At 51.9% G+C, this 21,928-nt stretch overlaps 2 protein-coding genes across 10 annotated transcripts; both read right to left on the bottom strand.

The window, feature by feature from the left end:
• Positions 1-563: 563 nt before the first annotated feature.
• FXYD5 (FXYD domain containing ion transport regulator 5) lies at positions 564-12,335 on the bottom strand. 6 transcript variants are annotated; one of them, XM_055552848.1, is made up of 9 exons: positions 12,198-12,284; positions 11,602-11,652; positions 11,452-11,512; positions 9,385-9,477; positions 8,713-8,793; positions 5,192-5,305; positions 4,071-4,100; positions 3,917-3,991; positions 564-852 (listed from the first exon to the last, which is right to left on the bottom strand). In XM_055552848.1, exons 3-9 carry the CDS (start codon positions 11,510-11,512, stop codon positions 803-805), a joined length of 504 nt encoding a protein of 167 aa, XP_055408823.1. In that variant the 5' UTR covers positions 11,602-11,652; positions 12,198-12,284; the 3' UTR covers positions 564-802. The 6 variants fall into 6 exon arrangements, with proteins under 6 accessions (XP_055408823.1, XP_055408822.1, XP_055408824.1 ...); XM_055552847.1 differs by lacking the exon at positions 11,602-11,652 and having other exon boundaries at positions 12,198-12,335; XM_055552849.1 differs by lacking the exon at positions 11,602-11,652 and having other exon boundaries at positions 12,257-12,325.
• Positions 12,336-12,813: 478 nt separating this feature from the next.
• On the bottom strand, positions 12,814-21,806 carry FXYD7 (FXYD domain containing ion transport regulator 7). Of its 4 annotated transcripts, none has more exons than XM_055552047.1 (7): positions 21,646-21,806; positions 17,099-17,128; positions 15,091-15,165; positions 14,907-14,949; positions 14,704-14,744; positions 14,372-14,462; positions 12,814-13,190 (listed from the first exon to the last, which is right to left on the bottom strand). In XM_055552047.1, the coding sequence occupies exons 1-6, from the start codon at positions 21,668-21,670 to the stop codon at positions 14,377-14,379; spliced, it is 300 nt and encodes a 99-aa protein (XP_055408022.1). In that variant the 5' UTR covers positions 21,671-21,806; the 3' UTR covers positions 12,814-13,190; positions 14,372-14,376. The 4 variants fall into 4 exon arrangements, with proteins under 4 accessions (XP_055408022.1, XP_055408023.1, XP_055408024.1 ...); XM_055552048.1 differs by having other exon boundaries at positions 14,916-14,949; XM_055552049.1 differs by lacking the exon at positions 14,372-14,462.
• Positions 21,807-21,928: the final 122 nt, after the last annotated feature.

Raw genomic sequence — 21,928 nt, 5'->3', positions numbered from 1 at the left:
AGAACCCAAGGGTCTTCAGGAAGTGCCCACTGGGGCCTATACCCCTTCTCGACCATGCTATGGGACCCCAGGACCCTGGAATTCCCCACCCAAACTACTCTGAGCCCACTCTAGTGGCCTTCTTGTGGACACACCCTAAACCAAGAGGGAACCAGGAGTATGGCTGGAGCTTGGATGTGCAGGGTGGGGTATCCACACTCACGTGCTGGAGGTACCCAGAGTGGGGAAAAAGCCAGTTGCCGTGGGCCTGGTGCCTCCATTTGTAATTGCCCAGTTACCAGCACCACCTCCCAACATCAGGGGCCAAGCTGGCTTTGGCTCTGCACACACACCTGCAGAGGGTCTCCATCTGCCATGGTCAGAATCCAGCGCTGACTCTCTATTGGTCAAATCTTCCAGAGGCCCACCCCTCATCCCTCCCACCTCACCCCTGCTGGCTTGGTTTACCGTATCCCTCACCTAGGCTCTGGAGTCTGTGACCCTCCCATCTTTCTCCTGGGGGCCCTGCCCCAGCCCCCGCCACTTTGTTCCACTCCCTGGTCAAGAATGATCAGAGACCAAGGGACAGAGAACACAGGGCTTTACTTCCTGTCTGAACACAATGGATAAACAGGGGCAGGCAGTCCTCAGGCAGGCAGGGCTGGGAGAGCAGGGGGCTCAGGCCATCAGTCCTGGATCTGGCTCCATCCACCTCTTCTCTCTCAGGCTGGGCTCTGTTGTAGGTCCTGCAAGGTCACAGCGAGCCAGTGGGGGCTCAGTCTCGGGGTGCCCATTAGATCGTCAGCCCCTGCTTCCTACGGACTCATCTGTCACGATTCCAGCACAATCGGGGCAACTGTCTGCACTTGCCACCTGGGGTGAAAGAAACAGTTCAGTCATGAGTCAGAACAATACTGATTATTACGTGTGATCTGGATGCTGGAGGATGAGGCCCATCCGCCCTGTCCCTCAGAAGGCTCCAAGGCAACTCTGAGCAAGTGACAAGAAGCTGATGGGGAAGAGCTGGCTCAAGGGTCCCCAGGGGTCATTCTCGTGTTCAGCAAATATTTACTGTGCACCTACTCTGGGCCAGGCAGTGACCTAGGCACTGGGGACACGGCGACACGGCCAGGAGCACGAATGGAGGAAATCCCTGCTCTGGGAGCACTGACTTACCAGTGGGGGAGATGGACAATGAGAAAAGACCTAAGTCAAGTGTACGGACGGTGATGAGTCAGTGATGAGTGCTATGAGGAAAAATAAAACAAGGAAGGAGGCAGGAAGGCCCAGGAGTTGGGGGAATCCTCATGGTGATGACTAGACGTGCCTCACTGGGAAGGTGATATTTGAGCAGAGACCTGAAAGGGATGAGAGGGAAGCCACGTGGACATCTGGAGGAAGGGTGTTCCAGACATAGGGAACAGTCAGTTCTAAGGTCCTGAGTGAGGGAGGAGTAGACAGGAGGGATTAAAGGAGAGCCGGAAGGCCAGGGGGTTGGGCCAAAGCAAATGAGGGGGATCTTAGAAAACAAAGGAGGGGGACTTCCATGGAGGTGCAGCAGTTAAGACTCTGCTCCCAGAGCAGGGGGCCCAGGTTCAATCCCCGGTCAGGGAACTAGATCCTACGTGCCTCAACTAAGAACCTGCATGTTGTAGCCAACTAAGACACAAAATGTGTGAAAGTGTGTGTTAGTCGCTCAGCCGTGTCTGACTCTTTATGACCCCATGGACTGTAGCCCACCAGGCTCCTCTGTTCATGGGATTCTCCAGGCAAGAATACTGGAGTGGGTTGCCATTCCCTTCTCCAGGGAATCTTCCTGACCCAGGGATCTGCATTGCAGACAGATTCTTTACCATCTGAGCCACCAAAGCAGCCAACTAAATAATTTTTTTTTAAAGAAAGAAAACAAAGGGAACTTCAGAAAACAGCCCTTTTCTATCTCCCAGCTGCCACCCTTACCTACCCCTCCCTCCCTCTGGACTCATCTCCTACTCCTCTTCTCTCACACCTTCCCAGCCACTCCGCCTCTTCCCTTGGTTATTTTAACAAGCTCAGCTCATTCCTGCCTCCAGGGCTTTCCACTTGCTGCTCCCTCTGCCTGGTTTTTAAAATCATCTTTCTCATCATCAGAATCCATTCTGCTTTGACCTCTTAAGAGGAAGTGCCTCTTCTCATCCTTCTCAATCTCATCTTTATTTTCCTCTTGGCAAGTCTCTTTTTCTGTATTCACACTGCTCATGAAAGCATTGACCTATTTATTGTGATCTCCTACCAGCTGTGAGTTCCCTAATGGTGGGGATCAAGGTCCCCAGCATCACAGCACAGGAGGGCACAGGGAGTGTGTGTGTGTGTGCTCAGTCATGTCTGACTCTTTGCCACCCCATGAGCTGTAACCTGCCAAGCTCCTCTGTCCATGGGATTTTTCCAGGCAAAAATACTGGAGTGGGTTGCCATTTCCTACTCAGGGGGATCTTCCAGACCCAGGGATTGAACCTGCATCTCTTGTGTCTCCTGCATTGGCAGGTGAATTCTTTACAACTAGTGCCACCTGGGAAGCCCGGGCACAGAGTAGGTGCTCACAAATGTCACTGAACAATTTAGAGTCCTAGAGGTAACATTCAGGCTCTGCCCTCACACAGACATAGGTCCAGCCCTTCCCTGATTTTTATGTGCTCTGTGACCTTGAGCAAACTTTGCAACTCTCTGAGCCTCACTTTTCCCACAGGGGAGAGCACAGTGCCTGGCACAAAGTCAGGATCTATAAACACAAGTTGAAAAACTGAGGCAACAGTGCTTGACTCCCTTATTCAACACCAATCAGGCACGTGTCAGTGATCTCTTTTTAATTCTATCCATGTTCTGCCTCCCACCTTAAGGCAAAAAGATATGGCTGTGCCCCCTTTCCTGATGAGGAAGCTGGACAAGAAAGGTCATAAAACTTGGCGTAGGTTATACAGTTTATCTGAGAGCTTGCTAACTGGTGGCCCTTGTATTTTATTTAATCTGTAGCATTATTTAAAAAATTAGTTTCTCTGCTTGAAATCCTCCCTTTGTCCCCCTTTCCTGCCTGACACTGGGCCCTGGGAGGCTGAGCACAGCCTGGTGGGACAGACGAGGGCACAAAAGAGAACAAGGCTGAGGTGTCTGATCCTCTTGACCCCTGCCCTGCTCCTTCCTGGGGAGCCAGGAAGCAGTGGCTGGAAACCTCTCTCTGGAGCCACAGCTCCTGTTTGGGGCCCCCTCCTCCAGCTCCATCTCTCACCAGGCCCTGGTGCAGCTGCTCCTTCCCCTCACTGCCTCAGGCTGTGCATCACAGCTCCCAGGTGTTGTTACTCCTGGAGAGTTGCACCATTGCATTCCCCTGCCATGTGAACAAGCCCAGGCTGGTCTGCTAGAGAAGACCACCAGGCGAAGACATGAGGTTCCCATTCAAACAGATCCCTGCTGACCCGCAAATGCCCTCAGAGGCATGAATAAATCCAGCGGCAACCAGAAGAAACACCCAGCTGAGCCCAGACTATGTTTCCAAAGTGCAAAAATGAGAGCTCAGTAAATGGTTATCATCTTAAACCACTGAATTCTGGGGTGGTTTACATGGATGTGCTCAGTCACTCAGTCATGTCTGACTCTTTGCAACCCCACAGACTGTAGCCCACCAGGCTCTTCTGTCTGGATTGGATTTCCCAGGCAAGAATACTGGAGTGGGTTGCCATTTCCTTCTCCAGGGGCTCTTTCCAATCCAGGGATTGAACCTGCGGCTCCTGCATTGGTAGGTGGATTCTTTGCCACTGAACCACCTGTGAAGCCAGGTTTATATGGATATGTCTCCTTTAAAATGACCTTGTTAGGGGCCTTCAAATCCCATCTGGTCAGACTGTAAGCCAAGGTCTCCTCCCTCCCAGTCCTGATGCCTCTCCCACCCAGCCCCCATTCTCACTGGTGAGGATGACGATGCCTGTGATGAACAGCACTGCTGCTACCATCAGCCCCCGTTTCCGGAGAGTGTCCTCGTCTGCAGAGAGAGAAATGGAGGAGTGTGATGAGAGGGGCCTTCAGCCTCCTTCCCCCACAGCCTCCCAAGAGTAACTTACCATAGAAGAAGGGGTCATCCTCCTTTGAACCTGGAGGGAAAGAAGGGAGCAAAGGTTTATGGACCGAATTGGAGAGTGAGAGAGTCAGAGAGGAGACACCTGGATCTCAGCCTTGGTGCACTTAGGGCAAAACCTGAAGTCCTCACAAGGACCCAATCGGGTTCCCATCACCTCTAAACTCTTCTCCTCGCTTATCCCCTTACTCACTGTGCTTTACTCCCACCCCCATTCCCCATGGGTGAACTGTGCGAAACCCTACTCACCCCAGGGCCTTTGCACTGGCTGCTTCTACTGCCAGAGGCTCCCTTCCTCGGGCATCCACATGGTTCCCCTTAGCTTCTTCTCAGTGAGGTCTCCCTGGCCTTTTACAGAAAATGCTCTCTGACCACTCTCTCACCCTAACTCTGTTGCATCGTTTTTTTTTCCCCTTCATTTTTCTTGAGAGCAACTTAATATATGGCTATTATTAACTTGTTATATACAGTTATTATGATCCTTATTTACTGTCTCTCTCTCACGAGAACATCTGCTCCAAGGGAGAAATTTTCATCTGTCTCATTCACTTCTGTACTCCTGGCACCTAGAGGAGAGCCTGGCCCACAATAAGTGCTCAGTGAATATTGTTTGAATGAATGAGTGAATGAACTCTCTATGTGATCCATGGCTGTTTCATTTCCATCTGTTCACTGAGGCTGGCTGCACAGGAAGTGGAAGATAAGGCCAGGAGGGGAAGAATCAAGGTGCCCCTATACACAGAGCTCTCTGCTGACTCCAAACTGATCTCCAATGCACAGGTAAATCCATCTGAGACCAGAGAAGCACCCAGCCAAGCTCAGACTAGACTTCCAAATTGCAGACCTGAGTGCTAAATAAATGATTGTCATTTTAAGCCACTGGGTTTTGGAGTCATCTCTATGCAACACTCACACATTCATTCATCTATTCAGACATTTACTGTGTGCCCACCCTTTACTCACTCACAAGAATACCAGCCCTGAAGTCAGGTGTTCACCCGACACCTGGTTACTGAGCATTCTTCTGTGCTGCGCAGTATTGAGGTACTAAGAACACACAGTGAACAAGAAATAGCCTGTGTCCAGTCTGAGAAGGGAGTTACTGACCAGGCTGTCTGAGGATGGAGTTCTTCCTCTCGTGCCTGCTGGGGGATCGTGTCTTGGAGGGCGTGGAGCCTTGAGTGGAATCGGCAGGGGATTTCGTCTTGGAGGGCGTGGAGCCTTGAGTGGGATCGGCAGAGAGAGCAGCCAGAGGATGGTGGAGGGCAGGAGTGACCCGGGGGAGGAACGAGAGACACCACTGCTCTTTGGGAGTAGCCCCTCTCCCACACCTACATTCAGTGAGGTGGCACAGGTCCCCCCGCCAACCCACGGAGGCAGCCAGGAGTGGCAGGTGCTCACCCTGACTAAGACCACCAGCCCAGGCTAGCTTGCTAACCCCCGAGGAGCCCCTGGCCCCTCTCTGACCTTCTGGATGGCCCCATGATCAGGAATAAACGGTAACATCTGTCAGACCCAGACAAGGGCCTCCAGGATCTTGACCCAATCCCAGAACTTGAAGATACTGGTTCGAAAACATGTTGAATATCACCTCTGCTCCCAGACTCTTTGTAAAAACATGACTATCCCCAAGGAAAGTCCTGCCCCTCTGGCACTGAGAAGCATCCCCAGTAAGGTGGTCACCCCTGACGGATGCCCAGATGTGAAGTCAGCAAGCACAGAAACTGCCTCGTGACTGGCTCCCCAGGCCAGCCTCAGTGCCTCGCTTCCTAAACATGAACCGACAGCCAAAGGTCACAAGATGTTCAGGAAAGCTTTTTCCAAGAAAAGGGAGCAGCAAAGTCATGGGCAAAGATGGAAGGATCACAGGAAATGTAAAAGGACAGCCTCAGCGGTATGTAGGGCTTATTGCCCCCTCCCCCAGTGTGAGGAAGCCTGGGCTCAAATTTTGGTTCTGCCATTTTGCACTGTGTGGCCTAAGGCCTGCCGAGTAACCTCTCTGGGCTTCAGTTTTCTTCCCTGTAAAATCGGGTACCAACAGCTCCTACCATGTAGGATAGTGATCGGTACTAAATGACTGATCACGTAAAAGCTTAGCACAGTGCATGCAGCACATTGTTGTATCGTCTACTTGGCTCTGACTCCCCTCTTCTGTGATCAGTCCGTCCACCTTGCTCTCAGGGGAAATGCTGCTTCCCCAGACCATCTCGGTCTCCTATGGTAACCCAGCCACAAGGGGGAGCATGCGACCCAGTCTCATCCGTTCCTGGAGCGCTCAGTGGCTTCAGTTGTGTCCAACTCTGTGCTACCCTATGGACTGTAACTTGCCAGGCTCCCCTGTCCGGGGGATTCTCCAGGCAAGAATACTGGAGTGGGTTGCCGTGCCCTTCTCCAGGGAATCTTCCGACCCAGGGATCAAACTCGCATCTCTTATATCTCCTGCATTGGCAGGCGGGTTCTTTACCACTGAGCCACCTGGGAAGCCCCATCCTTCGCTGGGACCTTTCAAATTCCAAGTTAAAATTTTCAGCAGATGCTGGGTGAAACTCAGAAGTTCTGAGCCTGCAGGTGATGGAGCCACTTCCTTGCCAGGTGAAAGACAAGCTCCAGCATGAGAGAACAAAGACGCAGGAGAGAGAGAAGCTCTGTGGGGGCTGGGCAAGCTTGAGATTCAGCAGTGCTTTTTCCTCTTGGCTCCTTGACCCCCTCGGCCCAGCTGAATTTTCATCATGTATAACCAGAGATATAGAAGAACACATAGAGTAACCCAGGTCAGCAAGGACTCAGAGTAAGAGAATCCAGAAATATGAAGATGTTTTCTCAACTGGAAAATGTGGAAACAGCTGCTATACCCCCACCCCCATGGTTGTACAAAATTTAAAAAAAAACTCCCTTCCCCCAAGACACCGTATTTCCATCTGTTGTAAAATTGTTTTAATAGACAGGCTCTGTCAGCAAGAGATGCTTTACTGTCATCACTGGGAAGTTATAACAATGATAACAATAAAAAAAAATCTACAGGGGGAGGACTTTCCCCACAGTGCCCTTGTGCAGTGCCCAACCTGAGCAACCATGCATGCATTCCAGCTTGTGAGTGGCCTAAGCTATAGGACTTCCAGTAGGGGCTGCTTCTCAAATATGGGCCATCACACAGGCATTAGAAACCACCTATTACCTTTATTTCTGCTCATCTCCCTTTCCCAAATGTTACCTCTGGTAACATTGACTCACTTGTCCTGTGGTCGGTCACCTCTTCCCTTACTCTTGGTCTAATTGGTTCACACAGAGTTGACTGGGTTTTCCAGCCCCATGATGGGGCACAAGACTCAGCCCTGACCAATAGGAGCTGTTCATTTCCCAGGCTCCCATTGGTCAGTCATGGGCACGTGACCCCATCTGGGCCAATGAGAGCCAGCTCTACGCCTTGTAGCTAGAGAGGCATTCTAGTTGCTGAGTTTGTAATTGCAACTTAGAACTAGTAGACCACTTTTGCCACTAAAGAAGGGAAAGCCCTCTTCAGAATGAAGATAGCAGAGCTGAGAGAGGAAGAAAGTCGTGATGACAGTGCTTGAGCTCTTTGACCCAGCTGTGCCTGACTTTAGTGCCTCTGTACTTAACAAAGCATATATTGCTAATAATTTTTTTTTGCAGTTGGGTTTTCTGAATTTTGTAACTGAAAAGCTCCTGCTCTAACATTAAGAAGATCTACACCAAGGATAGGAGAAGGCAATGGCACCCCACTCCAGTACTCTTGCCTGGAAAATCCCATGGACGGAGGAGCCTGGTGCACTGCAGTCCATGGGGTCGCAAAGAGTCGGACACGACTGAGCGACTTCACTTTCACTTTTCCCTTTCATGCATTGGAGAGGGAAATGGCAGCCCACTCCAGTGTTCTTGCCTGGAAAATCCCAGGGACGGGGGAGCCTGGTGGGCTGCCGTCTATGGGGTCGCACAGAGTCGGACACGACTGAAGTGACTTAGCACACCAAGGATAAACCCACAGGCACATTTCCCGCACCAGCCCTATGAAGGGACCTGAATCTTTATTCAGGGTCTTGGAGGGACTTCCCTGGTTGTTCAGTGGTTAAGAATTCGCCTTCTAATGTAGGGGACACAGGTTTGACCCCTGGTCCAGGAAGATCCCACATGCCTCAGAGCAACTAAGCCCAAGGGCCACGATTATGGGGCCCAAGCACTCTAGAGCCCATGTTCCATAATAAAAAGAGAAGCCCGAGTACTGCAACGAAGACTCAGTGCAACCAAGACCCAGTGCAACCAAAATAAAAATTAATTAATTAATTAAATCAAGTTACATTAAAAAAAAAAAGAGGGTCTCTGAGTCTATCAAATTTGGAAATGCTGCAAACCAGATAGATGGTCCCTCTTGGGATGCCTGCTGCAAATAAGCTTTATTATGACTCTGAGAAGTCCCAGCAGATAGAAGCGTGTTTAACTCAAGAGTTTCCCAAATATCTTTAACCACAAACCAAAAAAAAAAAAAAAAAAAAAATGGAAAAAATGTATTAATTCCCCAAACGGATGCTCTGAGAAACGTACTCAGGGAAATGCTGCCCTAGATGGAGAATTAAACACAACTCAAGTAGTTGCTGTTTTAGTCCCAGGTCTACCTTGCGTCGTGCTCTTGTCCGTCCCCTGACCTGTTGTTAGCAGCACCTCCGCTTCCATCGTCATCTGGTTTGGTGTTGCTTCTACTCAGGGCAGAAGAGAAAGGGAGGGAGGGTGAGAAAGGAGTGAATCATGGACCTGCAGAAAACAGCCAGGGTCCTTCTCCCTGAACCAGGCTGGCTAAAATCAAAGATGTCCACGGATAAATGTCGCTGTGGGGGTGAGAAAGGGGGACCCTCTCACGTGCCGCTGGTGGCAGGGCAAGTCGGTGTTCCTGGGCCCCACAGGGTCATGAGTAAACTTCAGAGCCAGGTTCCTGGACCCTCATCCCTGGCGTGTCACTGACTTTTGGTGACTCCTTGGGCGAGTGACTCTGAGCCTCCTGTAAAATGAGGGTAGTGCTCATTTCTTTCTCAGAGGGCCTGCGTGAGGACTGAGTGAGTGAATGCAGGGTAAGTATTTAGAGCCATGACTGTCCCTTCATTTGTGCTCTAAGTGCTTGAGGAGGAAGGGACAAGGTTTCTCATTGTGGCGCTGTGAGCAGCAGGATGAACTGAGCCTAGATGGAGCCATGCCTGAAGGTTTATCCCTGGACTTTTCAGTTACACAAACCCAAAAACTCTCATTTGGTTCAAGCTTGAGATTTTTGTTGCTGTGACAGGATGTTGACAGACCCATTCCTTGTTCGTCATCTGGGGCTGAAGTAGGGACATGAATGATTTCAGTCGCTGGATCTGTTGGAGTTATGACCTCCTTTATTATCTGTCCTGGAAAATCAAGGATGAGAAGTCAGGGGGGAGCCTTTGGTCCCCCTTCTCTCACCAACACTCCTACCCTCCCCTCCCTTCTGAAAACTTGGTGGTCTGCTGGTTGAGCAGCAGTTGATCGATCAGCTTTGGTGGAAATGTTTTAAGAAATGCTAACACCGCAGCACCCTACCTCCAGCCGCCTCTCCTGTCCATCCTTGTGGGATGAGAGAGGCAGTTAAGGCAAGTATGCCCAGGTGCTAGAGTCAGCCAGGGGCCTGATCTCAAATTCTGTTCCCAATAACTTCCTTGCTGTGTGACCTGGAGCAAGTGAAACCCCTCCCTCTGAGCCCTGATTGCCTCCTCTGCAAAGTGGAGATAATTCTTGAATCTACTTCTCAAGACTGTAGAGAGGGTGAAATGAGATGGAGGTGGGAAGAATCTCGCCTACTGCTTAACATGCAGTCTGTGCTGGATATCAGATATCGGATATCGTATCTATCAATCTCCACTGCCCCCAGCCTGGCCCCGCCTCCATCCTCTCCCTCAGGGACCATCGCACAGCCTCCTCCCTGGTCTCCCTGCTCCCCACACACAGCCAGAGGGAGCCTGTGAACCTGATTCAGATCAGGCTGCTGGCTGAGTGCCTCCTCGGCTCCACCTTGCTCTGAGTAAGAGCCAAAGCCCTCACGTGGCCCATAAGTGTCCCCCCCCTACCAACCCAATCTCCTGTCACCTCTCTGACCTCTCCTCTTTCCACCCCACCCTTTGTTCATCCCAACCCAGGCCCGGCCTGTCTGCTGTCACTCACACTGTCCAGATAGAACTCATATTCCTCACATACCTGCTTGGCTCATCCCCTCCTCTCCTTGTATCTGCCCAAATGTCACTTTCTGGTGAATGTCACTTTCTGGTGAGGTCTTCCCTGATCACTCTATTTAAGCAAGCCTCATTTGTCTCCTCTATTTTCTTTCCATAGCATTTTTCACCTTCTAGCATATAATATTGGGTTGGCCCAAAAGTTCGTTTGGTTTTTTCCATAAGATGTTATGGGCCAACCCAATATAAGTTACTGAATGCATTTGGTGTCTGCCTTTCCAATTATAATGTAAGCTCCTGTTTTATGCCTTGCTGTTTCCCCAGTGCCTAGAATAAGATCTGCTCAGTGAACGCTTGTTGAACGACTGAATGAACACATGAAAACCATTTTATCCCAGAGAAATGGGGCAACTTCAGTGCAGAGTTTGCTCTGGGTTGCGGGGTTAGAGCCCAGCCCCTCCACACACTAGCCTCTGGCCCAGGGCACTTTCCTTCACTGAGCCTCAGTTTCCTTATCTGTAAAATGGGCATAATAGCATCATAGATTAGAGCAGAAGCTGAAACAAGCACCTGCAATGCAGAAAGCACCTGCAAGGATCCCCCGTAGATACTGTTTTCAGAAGACACTTCACAGGCAAGGGTGCTGCTGCTGCTGCTGCTAAGTCGCTTCAGTCGTGTCCGACTCTGTGCGACCCCAGAGACGGCAGCCCACCAGGCGCCCCCTTCCCTGGGATTCTCCAGGCAAGAACACTGGAGTGGGTTGCCATTTCCTGGACTGGCCTCAGCTCACCCCCTTTCCCTAATCATATATCACCAGAGGAACCAGGAAGCTCCTGTGCTGTGAGTCGAGGGTTCCTGGCTGCCAAGTAGAAAACCTACACCCATCTCCCCGCCAAATCAAACTCTGTGAGTTCTTCTTGGAAGTCAAATGGAGGATGCTCAGCAGGACAGGCCCTGGCCAGACTCACTGGAAGCAGCCACCCAGGTCTGAGGTATCTAACAGGGTGTAACCTTGGCCCCCTTACTGGGGCGCCCGCTTCCTGGTGCCAGCTCAGTAGAAGACTGAGGACACAGGAGAGAGAACCCAGATTCACCAGGCAGCCACCCAGCAACACAGGCACTTGAAGTGGGGCTGGGGGCTCTGCAGCAGGGTGGAAAGAAAGGGCTGGGCCTTACCTCTGGTGGGGAGAATCAGGCCAACGGTGATGAAGAGACACAGGCGACCAGAGGGCGACATCTATAGAGCAAGTCAGAGCTGGGGTCAGCCAAGATGTCAGTGAGGCAGGGACAGGGCAACCCCCGGGATCCTGCAGCTCCCTTCCTTACCCTGAGCAGGCCCCTCCGGCTTCAGAGACCCCTGCTAGGGCTGATGGTTGGCTGTGGGGAAGGGGGCCAAGGGGAGGGTCTCAGAAGTGGAGGTTTCCAGCAGTCAATCCCTCATTCCCTCTGCAGGTCCCCAAAGATAACAAAAAGCATCAGTCTATACCAGGCTCCAAGAGGCCGCCACTGCCCAGGGCAGTCCCCCTGCCCCACGAAGTGGAGAAGCACTCATGGGCCGGCTGGGACTGACCCTGCTGGGCAAGGGGAAGGCTCTGGGGCACAGAAGAGGAGATAGGAGGGCCTCGGCCCTCCCTCTGGGGCTGTCCTCAGAGCGAGGAGCCAGCAAGGAGGGGGAAAGAGGAAGAGTGAGTAATGTGCTTCTGATCTCAGAGGAAAAAGTGAGTTGGTGTGAGGGCCTCCCAGCAGGGACAATAGAGCAGGATGCTGGGCAGATCTGGGCGAGTGAGAGGGAGGTAGGCGAACTGGGGAGACTGAGGCAGGAGGAGCCGAGCGGTGCCCACATGGCGGTGCCGAAGGCAGCGGGACCGAGAGTGAGCATGAATGGGGGGCGGAGAGGCGCCGAGAGGATGGTCTCTACCCACCTGAGCCCGGCGCCTGGGCAGAGGGGAGCGGATGGAGGAGAGTCGGAGGAGACACTCACGTCAGCGCCGGGGGGTCCCGAGCCGGCAGCCTCGTAGGGAGAGGGCAGCGGCGGCGGCTGCGTCCAGGCGGAGGGTGTGGCCAGGGGAGCGCGCTGGCGGGCGGGGACCGAGACGGGCTCAGTCATTTCCTCCCGGGTTTCCTGGCTTCAGAGCCCGGGGTGGGAGCAGGAGGGGGAGACGTTGAGGGCGATGCGGGGGCCTGGGGTGAGAGTAGGGCGGAGGCCTCCACCCACCCCGCCTAGGGGAGGCTGGGGGTGGGAACCGCGGGGCGGGCAGGTCTAGGCGGGGTGGGGTTTGGGGAGGCAAGGGGAGCAGGGGAAGGGGTCTACTCTGGGGTCTCGGGGATGGGCAGCTGGGTTGGGGGGGTGGTGGCATGGAGGGAAGGGAGGGGAAGTTTGAGGGGTTCCGAGAGAGGAGGAGGCCACTAGGGAGCTGGCGGAGGGAAAGGAGAGGAAGGGGATAAGTCTGGGCATGGGGGAATAGCTCTCCAGGTTCGATTTTGCCCCCTCCCCCGTTTCCTCCCCACAGACGAGAACACACAGACAGAAGAGGGGGAAAAACCAAACGCAGATTTATTAAGCTCAAGACATAGACACCGAGGGTGCAGGGGACCGGATCTTCTAAGAGGAGACAGGGTAGTCACGGGGAGCAGCACCCCGGGACGGTGGGGGGCTGAGCGTGGACTCGAGGACCCCAGGAGATGGAGGCCTGAGTCTCCGGATCTGGGATGCAGGGGGTCGTCATTGCCAAGGCCTAGGGAGGTGCAGCGGCTCCAGCCTTGGAGTGGGTGGGGCGGCTCATTCAGGGGAGCGCTGCCAGGGGGGCCAGGCTGGGGTCCCCACCGCCTCCACCCGATCCTCAGGCTCCTGCTCTCAGGCAGGGACTGCAGTGGAGGTGACCACGACTGGTTCTACACGCCGCCACCTCCGGGTGCTGGGGAGAGACAGAAAGAGAGAGAGAGACAGAGCCGGGGAGCTTCAGTCGGTGACAAAAAGGGTGGCAGTGGGCTCTTCATCCCGAGCATTGAGGTCAGGCCTGCAGATTGTCACCCCTGAGCTAGCCCTGGGATGTTGTCTTGCCTCCCTGCACCCCAATGTCTGGTCCATATAGAGACACCTTGGTAGCTTTTGTCCTATCCCACAGGACACCTGTGATGAAGCTGGGGACCCCTGGCCCACCCTGGACTCTTCTGGGGTGTCCCCCTGCCAGAAGAAGAGTCTCCATCCCTCTGCCAAGCCCCCAACCTCTTCCTACACTCCAACACCCCATCTCTGGAACTTGTGTATACAACAGGAATTCTCCTGTCTCCCACCCACTTGGGACCATCATTCAACTGTCATGGGTCAAAATCTCATATATACTCTTAGACTGTGGTCAGGTGTCTGGGCCAACCCCTTCATCATTCACAAAGTGACCCCTTAATGTTCTTAAATCTCACAAAATAAACATGAAACAAAACACATGAAATTCAACATCAAATCCTCCAAATGTTGATTACCCCAAGGCCCATTTTTTTTTTTTTTTTTAGTTCTAAAAACAAAAGAGCCAAAGAGATTCCCATCTCTGGTTTTTTAAAAGTCCCTGGAAAGGACACAGTTCCACCAAAAACAGGTCGAGATATTTTTACATAATTAAAATGAACACCCCCAAGGAGTCACAATCTTTCATCTACATGCTTATCCCTGCTCCTACATCCTACATCTCTCTCCACCTTCCAATATAGCCTCTATGCACCTGCCCTGACTTTCCCCCTCCTCCACCCACCACCCCCTCCACTCTCTACTCCCCATCCTCCATCCCTCTTCCACCCTCCACCCCCACCCCCATCCTCCACCACCCTCCACCCCACTCCCTCCTATATTCTCTCTTTTCTTCCCCAATATCAATTTTTAAAATCTGCATTCTATATGTCTCTCCTTCTGTTTTTTTGATACAATTATTCTTAAGCCCTTCCTTCCTTCCTTTCTGCCTGCCTGCCTGCCTGCCTGCCTTCTTCCCTCCCTCCATCCCTTTTTCCCCTTGCTTCCTTCCTCTTCCCTTCCTTTTTCTCAGTCATTTCATCCCTGATTGTCCTAACTGAACAGGAAAGTCAAGAAATCATTCTATCTTCCTACCTTCTCTAGTGCTCAACTCTGCCTTCATTCTGATTGCCAACGTTCTTTTCCCACGTGGGACCCCTCTCTTCACAGGCTGTGGCTCTCTCCTCTGGAGAATGAGTTCATCCTTGCTTTTATAAGATTAGGTACTTGTTTCTGGGCAGCTTCAAGGACTCTTTAGGAGTCCATGTCACATCCCACTAACTTTATGCTTTAACAGGTTTGATGTGTGGAATCTCGGCCGCACTGTTGGCGGCCCCATTCTTAGGGAGCTCCAGCACAACGTCCCCTTGGACTCCCCTCCCCACTCCCACTCACCCTCGCAGAACCACACTCTCTCACACCCTCACCTGAGGAGGGAAGCTCCGACTTACAGGATTTGCATGTTGGGCTGTGGAAGCAAAGATGAGAGAGAAAGGCATCAAGAGACTCAACTGAGCAGGCTTTCTGGGAAACACCTGGCTGGCTCTGGGATCCCTTTGGTTATGGCAGCACCCCTGGGGGCTCCCAGGCTGTTCCCACCCCTCCCCTTCTCTCCCCTCTGCTGCCAGACCTCTCAGACCTGGAGTCCGCCTTTCTGCACTTCACCTTCTTGCCTGTTAGGAGAGACAGAGAATAGAACAAGGAGACAGGACATAAGGGTCTGGACAAAAGCCAGTAGGGGAATTGTAGGTGCCTGGGGACCCCCAGGGACCCTCTTGGAGGGGCTTTGGAGCTCAGGAAAGGGTCACACTTACTGAGGATAATAAGGATGCCCAGCAGGAACAATATGGTAGCCAGAGTCATGCCCACCGTCTGCACAGTGTCATAGTCTGGGGAAGACATTGGAGGTCATCAAAGTGGGGTGGCTTTTCAGCCACTCCCCCCCCACCCTGGAGCCTTAGCCTCAGTTCAAGGCTGCAGGCTCCTCCCATGGGTTCATATGAGGATCAAAGACATGGCCCTTGGACACCAAGTGCTCCCCTTAGACCTCTCCCCACTACCCTTCTCTGGATTCTTTGGCCATAGATATAGATAAGACCTTCTTCTATTGCAATGGTCCCCAGCATTTTGGGCACCAGGGATTGATTTTGTGGAAGACCCACAGACAGGGGTTAAGGGATGGTTTCAGGATTATTCTCATAAGGGGAGGGCAACTTAGATCCCCCGTGTGCACAGTTCACAATAGGGTTCCTGAATCTATTAGAATCTAAGGAGGCGGAACTCAGGCAGTAATGCCAGTGATGGGGAGCAGCTGTAAATAGAAATGAAGCTTCACTCGCTTGCTCACTGGCCACTCACCTCCTGCTGTGCGACCCAGTTCCTAACAGGTCACTGACTGGTACCAGTCCTTGGCCCAACCACTGGGGACCCTTGTTCTACTGCATATATTTACTTTTTTCAGCAAACAGCCTTCTCTGTGGTCTCTCCGTCATCCATCCCCCCACTCAGCACCTCAGCCAGAGATCCTGTTAACACTTGAGTCCAATCAGAGTCCTCCTGAGCTCAGAGCACACCACTCCACTCCCTCTAACCTCCACCTCATAGCAAAGAAAAGCCAAAGTCCTTCCCACACCCCATGAGGCCCTGTACCATCTTGTCCTGATCCCTTCTCAGACCTCATTCCACTTCACTCTCCTCCTCAATTCCCTTGTCCAAGCACACGGGTCTCCCTGCAGTTCCTGGAGGCTATCAGGCATGGTCCTACCTCAGGGTCTTTGCACTTGCTGGGCCCTCTTCCTGAAAGCTCCTCTCTCAAATATCCCTCCCTTACCAACTCCTGGACTTTATTCAAATGTTAGTGACCCCTTCTCTGGCTGTCCTATTTAGAATTTCCCATCCTCTCCTCAACATTTCTTAACCTCAGTCTTTCTTTTATTTTCCTTCATAAGAATTATTCTTATCTAATATGCCACAGTACATATCTATAGAAATATTCACTCTGGACCAGCAGTGGTCCAGGCCTCTGCCCTCAGGGAGTTGTCTTTCATTTGTGATAAACAAAATAAAACCACAAAACTCAGTCATGGGACCATGCCTAGATCTATGTGTGGCTTCTCTTGTTGGGGACTCAAGAAGGCCTCTCCTGACAGTCATTATTTGATCTGAGGCCTGAAGAAGAAAAGGGAGCCTTAGCTAGCTGTGTGGAGGGCTAGAGGAAGCATATTCCAGCAGAGGGAACAGTAAGTGCAAAGGTCCTGAGGCAGGAGACAACTTAGAACATGGAGAAGAGTATGAGTGAACAAAGGGAGAGAGAAGGAGGGTATATAGAGAGGGAATTGGGGTCAGGTCTGCTAGACCTGGAGTCACTTTTTGAGCTTCAGTGCTATGGACAGATTTAATGATATCTGAGTAAATCTTTCCCACAGTCCTTATGGGTGAAAACTTAGTGTTCTTATTTGCAGAAGGGCCCAGAGAGACAGAGTTGCTTGCTCAAGGCCACACAGCTAGTGAGTGGATCAGCCAGGATTCTAATTCAGCCAGCCTGGTGTCAGAGTGGTTGGCTTCTCTGATGACCCCAGCAAACTAGCCCAGAGTGCTGGTGAAGCCTGAGGAGGGTCCATAGAGGGTACCCCCTCCCCAAGTCTGATTCAACCCTCCATAGGCCACGCTGATGTCAGTTATATCCACATGGTCATGTGGCCAGTGACCCAGCACATAACATGTAAGCCATAGCTGAAGCCACTTCAGCAGTGGCCTGTGGGGATCTACAGTCACCCCTCCATCCAGCCCCTGGGTACCTTCCTCGCAGAATCTGCCACTCACCATAGTAAAATGGGTCAGGATCCTGAGGAACTGTGGGAAGAAGGCAGAGAGAGAGGGAAAAACATTTCAACACTTGGCTTCTTAATTATTTGAGGATCCTAATGGGGCCACTGGCCTAGTGGTTTCTGTGTAGAAATCAGATCATTGAGACCCCTTGCTCTGGACAATGTAGCCTCACGGCAGGACACAAAACTTAAAGACTGGAGCATAAGCTGGATTCCAGCCCCAACTCACTCCATTGGTCGGTACCTGCCCTTATATAATGCCCAACATACCTAATTGTACATGGCAGTCCTGATCCTAGACCTAGGAAATCTAATGCAAGCATGGACTCATTTCTTGAGAAACACATATACACTCTCTTTTGCATATGATGCTGGGAGTATGAATCCCACTGGAGAACTAACTGCTCAATGTATCAGCTTCCCCTGAATACTCCCTACAACTTCTCAGTCTTCTGAGAGCTCTCATCCACTTGTTCCTGCCACCAAATCCAGCAGAGAGGAACTGTCCAAAAACTTATATTATTCCTATATTACTTATTTCTCAGACACCATCAAATTAAAGATTCAAAATTGATTTTGTAGTAACTTTCCCAGTGTGTACATGTATGCGTGTATATGTATGTAACTGTACCACATAAAAACATACTCATCTGCTAGAAGACTCACCCTGATTTCTGAATGCTAACATGTGGATAATGCTTCCTTGGTGGCTCAGGTAGTAAGGAGTCCACCTTCAATGCAGGAGACCTGGGTTCAATCCCTGGGTCAGGAAGATCCCCTGGAGAAGGGAATGGCATCCCACTCCAGTATTCTTGTCTGGAGAATTCCATGGACAGAAGAGCCTGGCAGGCTGCAGTCCATGGGGTCGCAAAGAGTTGGACAAGACTGAGCAACTCACACTTTCACCAATGTGTGTATGTGTGTGTGTGTGTGTGTGTGTGTATGTGTGTTTACTTTTCCCTATCTCCCACCTCCCTGTCTCAAATGGTAGTCTCCTCCAGGAAAACTCAGAACATCCTTCCCATTCACAAAACCCATCCTGATGCTTCCCCAATACACTGACAGCTTTTAGTACACCCTGTCTTGTTTAGAGTGGAATTCTGCAAAACATGCCCCACTAGGGGAGGAGGGTGTACTGGGAGTGCCAGGGTGATGCCAGATGTTGTCATTAGTGTCCTTCCCCCATCCAGGCTCAGCAAGGATGGCTACCTTGAGATTGGGAAGGAGAACATGTGACTAATTCTGGCCAATGAACCATGAGTGTGGTCTGCAGCATTAACTGCCCATGCAAGAGCTCTCTTTTGCCTTTGGCTTGGTGACATGAATGTTCAAGATTGTGGCTGCTCCAGTTTTCTTTGGGAAGTAGAGACCCTAGTCAACCCATTGTGGGCACATAATCTAAGTAAGAGATCTACTTTGGTTGTCAGAAATCACTGAGATTTTTGGTACTTCATTTGTTGTTGTTTAGTAGCTCAGTAGGGTCTGACACTATTGTGACTCCGTCCCCGCCAGGCTCCTCTGTCCATGGGATTTCTTCAGGCAAGAATACTAGAGTGGGTTGCCATTTCCTTCTCCAGAGGATTTTCCTGACCCAGGGATCAAACCTGTGTCTCCTGCATCTGCAGGCAGATTCTTTACTGCTAAACCAGCAGGGAAGCCCTTGGTACTGCATACTGTAGCTTAAACTGACTGATGCAAGACCCTGAATAGCACTGATTCACTGTAAGTTCACCCTCTTCAGTTCCCTGTCCAGTCTTCAAAGAGACATTCTTAAAAAGGAGCTGATATATCTCTACACCTTCCAACCCTTGTTAATCTCTCAAGAGAAAACAGGCCTTGGGCTCAGTGTCTTCAGCAGGTAATAATATCTAAGTAGACTATTATGACATTATTTGATTTTCTCCTTTATTTATGTATCTAAGCAGCATTTGATAGCACTGATTCCATGCCAGGCTCTCTTCTGAGCACTTTACAGATATTACCACATTTAATTTTCACAGCCGTTCTGTGATATAGGCATTATCTTCATTCTCTTTCCACTAAAGAGGAACACTGAGGCCCAGAAAAGTGAAATTGGTTGTTTAAGATAATTTTAATACTTGCTTTCAATGTAAGACAAAAAAAAAAAATTCCTGATTTTCCATTTGTGGAGCTGATATAAAATAAAGCTAACAAAGTTTTTTAAAAGTTAATCCTTTGAAGGAAAAAATGTTAAATATCAGTGTGGGGAACATTTGGACAGGGCAAAAATCATGAAGGTGGTACTCATAAGCATCAAGATGGGAAAATATTATTTTAGAGTCATCTCTGCTCTGTCTTAGCTCCCCTACCAGATGCAGAGTAAATTTATTTGACTCATCTCTGCGTTAATCCTGGCATTTGTAAAGTTGTTCAAAAAACTTTTCTAGAATGAATGGATGAATGAATGAATGAACCCCTGCTAGGCAGCATCAGAGATGGAACGGTTGCATTATCCTGCATTTCCACACATCCTGCCTCCCCAAACCATCTGAGAAGCCCTGCCCCAGAAGGTGAGCGCCTGCCCCAGAATCCTCTCTGGTTCCTCTCTGGTTCCACCCTCCCGGGGTGCTCCTTGCTCCATGCAGAAGTTCCTCTCTAGTTCCTGCTGTCCCAGCAATCTGGGTCCTCAAGGCGAGGCTGAGCTAAGGGTGGAGCCAGGAGGCAGGAGAAGGAATGTGAACCACTCCTGGCCAGTTGCCAAGGAGAATCAGGAAGGAGGTGGTTACTATGGCAACTGGAGCATCTTGAGAGGTGAGGAGAGGTGATGGATCTGGGTACCCCAGGCTGAATGGGATCCTGTGTGGGACTTGAGGGTCGAGTTTCTAACTCTGGGGCCAACCCTAATTCCCTCTGCTCCCTTTGTACCTCCTATTGTTGCCCCTGAACAACTGGCTTGTGGCCAAGCCGAGGGTCCTTTTTAAGGATAGGGACCAAGGCCCAGTTGTGCCTTTCCATCTCCTTTCTATTTGCCCCCAACACACCCTCCTGCTCTCTGACAGGGTGGGGGTGGAGGCTAGGGGTGCAAAGAAGCCATCCCCCTCCCTAATGATCTGTTAATTAATTTCATTAAGCGGTTTATGACAGGCAGCATGCGTTTCCTGCCCCTGGGTTTCCCAAGACCTGCGGTCCCCTCTCCTGCTGTGACTGGGGAAAGGGTGTATGGGGGGGAAGGGAGGCAGGGCATCTTCCTCCCACTTCTGCCCGTCTGCTGTCATCGATCCTGCTAACCACCATCTCTGCGAAAAGAAGTGCTGGGCTCCCGCCAGGGCTGCTGGCTCAACCCTGCCCCCTCTCCCTAGGGTGGCTTCCAGCCTCTGCAGCCGCCCCCCCACTGCCCCCCCTCCCCGCCCTGCTTCAAATTCTGCAGATATGGTTCAGTGCAGCAGCCCCCGCCTGCCGGGAAAGGGGGCAGGGAAGGAGAGATCAGAGTGGAATTGGGGTTCCCTTCAGTGCCAGAGGCTCCTCAGCAATGATGGCCTCTTGCCTGACCCTGCTCTCAGGGCTGGAAACTCCCTCCCTGCCCTCCTCTCCTCCACCATGAAAGCATTCTTCCCCCTTGTTCCTCTGCAGAAGTAAGCTCAAGAAAGGGGGACTGTTGTGGGGAGCGAGTATTTCAGGGGTGCCTAGTCGGGCTAATGGTGTGAAATGTCCATCTCTGTGTGACTGGAGGGAGGTGGGAAGGCATCTGTTTGCACACCCAAATGCACCTTTTGGACAACACCCTTGAATGAGGGCTGGGAAGGAGGGTCCTGCCACCCATCCCCGCAAATGGGGGTTCACTGCAGTGGTGCAGGCCCCACCCTGTGCCACCCCTCCTTCTCTTTCCCATTTCCGTCTCACGCTGTCGGTTCTTCTCTCTCTCTCCCCCTCTGTGTCTTTACGCCTCCTTCGGTCTCTCGGTCCTTATCTCTTCCAGGCTGTCTCAGTCAGTCTCTTTCTATATTCCTTACTGTCTCCCTCTCACTTGCTCTCTCCATCTCTCATTTCCTACAGCTCCAGTCTTTCCCTCTTTCTCCTCGCTTCCCTCTGAACCTGCCTGTCAGAGATTTCAGGAAACACCCACCACAGGTGCCAGCACTAGAGAGAGAGAGGGAGGGGAAAAAAAAAAAGAGGGACATGGACCCCGTCCCCTTACCCCATGGTGCCGCAGGGACCGTGAAATCTGGGCGAACCTCTGTGGCTACAAACCCAGCGGCTCCCACCCTCGAAGCCCATTTCTCCGAGTCCACTACCACCGCTGCGCTGGACCAGCTGCATGGTTGCTATAGCTACCGGTCCGAGCATCCTTTCTCCCGGGACCGCCGCTCTCCAACCACAGGTCCCGCACAGGAACCGAGACCACCGGGAGAGGGTGCCCAATGGAGTACCGAGGGGTGCAATGCAGGGGCCTCCGCCCATGTGAGGAGGGGACATCCCCTTCCCCATTCCCCTCCCCTTTCAGTACTGGGCTGTCCCCCAGACCCTCTGTCAAGCTCTAAGATCCCGGAGCCCCGCTGCGCCCTCTCCCCAGGCGACGCTCACCCTTTGTGGGGACCTGGGTCGCCATGCCGGACTGGAGCAAGGGGCGGCTGGATGTAGAGGCGGTGAAGGAGCGCTGGCTGCAGCAGCTGGAAGCCGGACCGACTGTTGTCAGGGGTAGATGGGGGGGAGCCCTGGTGTTCGGGGGGCCGTAGCCAATGGGGACCCGGAGAGCCCGCCCCCGTCCCGGCCACCCCCACCCCCGCCCCCGCCCACTGCCGACGTCCCCGCCCCTTCCCCAAGGGTGGGGGCGCCCTCTGCCGGGGCCAAGGGGGCGCCCAGGCTT

The sequence above is a fragment of the Bubalus kerabau genome, chromosome 17 (genome assembly GCF_029407905.1).
Source record: "Bubalus kerabau isolate K-KA32 ecotype Philippines breed swamp buffalo chromosome 17, PCC_UOA_SB_1v2, whole genome shotgun sequence".
In the NCBI taxonomy this organism is placed as follows: Eukaryota; Metazoa; Chordata; class Mammalia; order Artiodactyla; family Bovidae; genus Bubalus; species Bubalus kerabau.
Note: the sequence above shows the minus strand (reverse complement) of the source record. Positions and strands in the feature narration are given on the sequence as shown.